At 42.8% G+C, this 5,221-nt stretch overlaps 1 protein-coding gene across 1 annotated transcript in view; it reads right to left on the bottom strand.

The window, feature by feature from the left end:
- Positions 1-5,221, bottom strand: part of LOC119420235 (putative C-type lectin domain family 20 member A) — a gene marked incomplete at its 3' end in the record, with an annotated part of 16,973 nt that overhangs the window by 6,718 nt on the left and 5,034 nt on the right. The window contains exon 2 of the mRNA XM_037687626.1: positions 2,245-2,329. Within this exon, the coding sequence (XP_037543554.1) occupies positions 2,245-2,329 (85 nt within the window). The remainder of the gene's footprint in view (positions 1-2,244; positions 2,330-5,221) is intronic.

The raw sequence follows: 5,221 nt of genomic DNA, 5'->3' as shown, positions 1-5,221 counted from the left end.
TATATAAAGGCATTTTAAAACCTTCCCACACTCTTGTAATATTTTAAACAATGTTTCTAAACTCTAAATGCTCTAAGAGCACAGCATGTCATGATTTCAGCTCTACGCCTCCTGCTAGCGCTCTTGGCCACGCCCACTTCTCCACTGCAGAGTGGGCTGCTCACAAAGGCGCAGGCGGTGCTAAATAATTAAAAATAATTTATTTAAATAAAAATTCCATGCCGGTCGTGCGGCTCATCCATCAATTTTAGGCTAAGTGTTTTTCAACAAACCAAAAGTAGGCGTGAAACTGTTTGGACCACGAAGCATCGCAAAGAATTGACTTTGAGCACATGAGTAACTGTAAAAAAGGTCAATTGTACACCACATTTGTGGAGGTAGACCACAATGCATTGCGTCCTGCACTGACACAGCAGGCTAATCGAAGCTAATGCTAACACACATGGCTCATGATGCTGTTAAATATCCAGACATCCTTAAAAACATCTCGTCTCCTCCTCTGTCTGAGCTGCCGCGCTTAAAAAAAAGTATGAACTGTGCATTGAGCCCGTTTTTAAGATTTTGAATCTAAATTTGAAACATATTAAAGACTTGTTGTGAGGGGGGAGCGGTGGCGCAGAGGTTAGAGAAGGTAGGCCTGTGATGAGATGGTCGCCGATTCGACTCTCCGGACCGACAACATCAAAATGTAGGTGGAAAAGGTTAAACACTTGCCTCCACCCTCATTTGCCCCACTTTGGGCCCTTGAGCAAGGCCCCTAACCCCCACCATGTGCTCCCCGGGGCACCCTAGATGGCAGCTCTCTGGTCTGTGGTTGCGTCAAGAAGAACATCCAGTGTAAAATTACCCAGTCTTTGTGCGAGTTAGGGAGCATGCCGAAAGAAGAAACAAATTGAAGATTTGTTGTAACCCAGGTGGCATGGTGGCTCAGTTGGTACAGCTGTTGCCTCGCAGCAAGAAGGTTACCGGTTCAAATCCCAGCCCGATACCTTTCTGAGTGGAGTTTGCAGTTTACATGTTCTCTGCATCCACAAGAGTTCAGCTCATTTGAAAAATATTCACACGTTTTAAAAACTATGTTATGTGTAAAAACGATACAACAGAAAAGTGTACCTGATATGATAAAATCAGTATGCTGTCATTACTTTAGAGAGTCAGATGTGTATTCCAGTGTACGCAGCATAGTATACTTTATATTTACTGTACTGTACTCATTACTATATTAAGTGTTGCACTCAGTTAGTACTAGAAATGCAGAAACACCACTGTCCGTCACAGTCAAACAGATTGTTTCATTCAAAACAACTTTCTCATGACTGGTGGGGAAATAAAATTATTCAGTCAAGTTTTATTTATTAAATTTTTTACTCATTTTTAGCAGAGTTAACTTGTGTTTGATGCTATATGAAAAACTAAGACACCTACAGGAAATATGTGCGAACAGAAGTGTCAGTTTTTCAAAATAAAATACTGTAGTTATAAAAAGTATTCATAGGTTGTTTTTTCATTTTTATGTTTTCTTGTTCTGTGTGGTACGGTACCATATAATCCATAAACTGGTACAGTTGGCTAAAAACCACTGGTCTACTAGTGAACGTTTTCAACGCGGTTTTATAATGCACCTTGATTTTACTGTTTATAACTCTACTTTTTTAGTTTTAATTGCATTTTGTTGTTTATTGTTGTCTATGCACTGTACGTTATCTAAAACATATTCTCTCTTGTAAATGAGTCGTGCCTCAATGAGACTAACCGGTGTAAATAAAGCTTGAATTGAAGTGAACACGGTTTTAGTGGGTAATTTATTTATTCACTATTCATTTCCACTCATAGAAATACTTTTTAAAACACCTTTCAGAACTGACCATTATGACTAGAAGAAATGTAATTAAACTGGTTTGATTGTATGTTATAACGGACAGCCACATTTTGATTATATTTAACAACGGCATGCCAAACCGGGTGCACGTCTCATTCTGTTATGTCTGGTTTTACAAATGTTAAATCTTATCCACAATTCCCGAGTGTTTTCTTACTGTTTGGACACACTACTGAACTGAAAAACACTTTTTCTGCCGATATTTATAAAATACTCTGATAATTAACTTCCTGATGCGCGCGATGACAGAGAAAGTAAAAACGGAGCCTACTCGGAGCAGGAAAGGAGTCCGCTTCGGGCCGGACTAGCTGCTCCTCTCGGTGCCGTTCAGGACCAGGACCGGGCTGAGCTGGGCTCCATGGTACCGTCGAGTCCGTCCGGATCGATCCTCGGGCCTTCAGCGGGGCTCACCGGAACAAAAAGCCCGGTGTTGTTGATGCAGCAGGCCCGCTGGAGAGGCGGAGACAAAAACGCAGGTGCAGCTGTTCAGAACCGGATCTCGGTCTTTCTTGCGCTTTCGGTTTCCACAGCTGCTCGTGTTTCTGTCGGCGGTCAGAGGGGGGGGGGGGGGGGGGGATCCGTGTCACTTCTGTGTCCGCTGGGTGTTTGTGGCTGTGGGCCGCGGATGAAATGGCACCAGGAGGGGCAGCATCATATAGCCTGACTCATCCCGCATCAGTACCACTACCGTAAAGGAGCGAGGAGAGTCGCAGCACAATTCACTTCAGACGGAAAGCAGTCGCCCCCCAACGACGAAGTTACTCGAAATATCCACAAATATGTAGTTTTAGACATAGATCTATGGTTTTAGATGTTATGAAACGTATGACGAACCAAAACAGGGGAGTTCTTCAGCTTCAACACAAAACACCGGGTTTGTAAATGCCAGAAAACGAACAAATGTCGTAAATTTTGCAAATAAATACGGGTTTAAAGCTGTGCTTAAAAAAAAAACCCTAATGATGAAAACATATCTGTGGTTAACTTGCACAGAGAAGAAAAACGCTTTTCAGTGGCATCTTTTTATTTTATTTAAAGTGCCTATTTTTGAGGAACATTAGCAAACTCACTGCTGCCCCTCAGCTCGTGCGGCACTGCGCAGTCGCACAACTGTCACCGCTGGCGCTCAGACAGGTGGGAATTGTAGTTTTTACATGACTGCAGCGCCAAACAATAAGAAACTTGTACTTTAGGTGAGCGTGTTTCTACACACAATGTAATATTGTGAGTTTTCATGTTGTAAATTATTAATACTTTTGATGATGGGGCCATCTCGGTGTTTTTTTATTTTTATTTTTTTTTTAGGTTTGTGGTTAAGTTGGGGCAGAAACTGAACAGGAGAGCCTCATGTAAAAAAGGGTGCATGCGCACAAAAACGTGGCGTACGTCCTTTTTCACTCAAAACTTCAGAGGTATCAATGAAATGACCATGGAAATGCACATCCCCATGCCAACTTCATGGCACGTTGCTATGGTTACTGGTCCATTGGTGACACATAGAGGTGATATTGGGAAACTGTTAATGATGTGAAAACTATAATTGTGCACACAATACAGCCACATGTATGTAATTATATGAGTGGATATAAAGGCATACACAAAGTGGTGCAGAAAATACCTTTAACAACAAGGGTAGCCCTGTTAGAGGATATAGAACATGGTGCAATACGCAGAGAGCGTGTACTGGTATTTAAAGACAGAGTATTTTCTGGCCCATGATGACGACTGGCTCATCAACTGTTTTAGGCCTCCAAGGCCAATCTATAGCTGCTGACCACACGGGGTTCCTCACAATAGGGGCATTCCAGAGGGAGCTGGCAGACCTATCAGGACGGTGCCAGTTGACCCTGAGCTGAGTCCTGCCGACTGTGTGGGATGGAGTTATTCAAATGTCATCCAGGTATATAAAATTCCCTACAATGCAGTTGAACAGGCCAACATGAAAGTGCATTTTGCAGTGACAGATAGTTTTCCTAAAGTAATCGGAGCTATCAACATGCACACACATGGCAATCAAAGCACCATCACAGGATGAATGGGTTTATGTTAACAGGAAGTATTTTCATTAAATCAATGGGCAAATTATATATATATATATATATATATATATATATATATATATATATATATATATATATATACATATGCCTACCTGCATTCAGGTACTGTTACCGCAATCACAGGTTTCATCACTTCACAAAGAAGAAAGAGACTGATCGGCCTGAAACTAAACATTTGCATCTATTTGACAAACTTTCTGGCTGTTCTGATCAACTCAAATCAAAGTTAAAAACCTAACAATAAATAAAATGTTCAGATGAAGTGCCATGTCCAACTGGATTAATAATTTATGCTGACTAGATACAAAGTCCGGGACTCAATTGTATGCATCATTTCTGATTTTGACCGTGTCCGTCAGATTTTACAATAATTTTGCTTTTGACTTTGTTTCTTTGAAAGCATAAAATACAGAAATGTGCTCTCAGCTTATGTTATAAAATGGTAGGTAACACTTAGTTCATCACTCAGAACAATTCACACTTTTCTCTGGTTTTCCAGCTTGCAACTGGAACTATTTAGTTGGGTTGATGTCATTCCCAGAACAGAGTCCCGACATCTGAAGCCGCCATAAGATCGTCCTCCATGTCACTTCCAGTGTTTGTGCACGTGAAATACTGGAGCGACACGAACATTTATATAAAATGGTATAAATCAATGCAGCTGCTGTTGTTCCATCAGACCAGATTAGTTTTGTTTCAGTCAATTCCAAATTTTCATTCAAAAAGACTGCGATTAATTAAGATAAAAGTTTAGCAGTTTCAGATAATTACACTGATTTAATTAATCGAAAATTAAAGTAATGTCAATGGCCTCAAGTACCCCTCCCTGGGCTGCCACCTTACCGTGGTGGAGGGGTTTGAGTGTCCCAATGATCCTAGGAGCTATGCTGTCAGGGGCTTTATGCCCCTAGTAGGGTCACCCATGGCAGACAGGTCCTAGGTGAGGGACCAGACAAAGTGCAGCCCAAACACACCCCTATGATGAAAAACACAAATGGACCTAGTGTTCCCTTGCCCGGACGTGGGTCACCGGGGCCCCACTCTGGAGCCAGGCCTGGAGGTGGGGCACGTGGGCGAGCGCCTGGTGGCCGGGCTTTTACCCATGGAGCTCGGCCGGGCACAGCCCGAACAGGAGACGTGGGTCCCCCTTCCCATGGGCTCACCACCTGTGGGAGGGGCCAAAGGGGTCGGGTGCAATGTGGGATGGGTGGTGGCCGAGGGCGGGGACCCTGGCGGTCTGATCCTCGGCTACAGAAGCTGGCTATTGGGACGTGGAATGTCA

Source organism: Nematolebias whitei, chromosome 1 (genome assembly GCF_014905685.2).
Source record: "Nematolebias whitei isolate Nwh7 chromosome 1, NemWhi1, whole genome shotgun sequence".
NCBI classification, from domain to species: Eukaryota; Metazoa; Chordata; class Actinopteri; order Cyprinodontiformes; family Rivulidae; genus Nematolebias; species Nematolebias whitei.
Note: the sequence above shows the minus strand (reverse complement) of the source record. Positions and strands in the feature narration are given on the sequence as shown.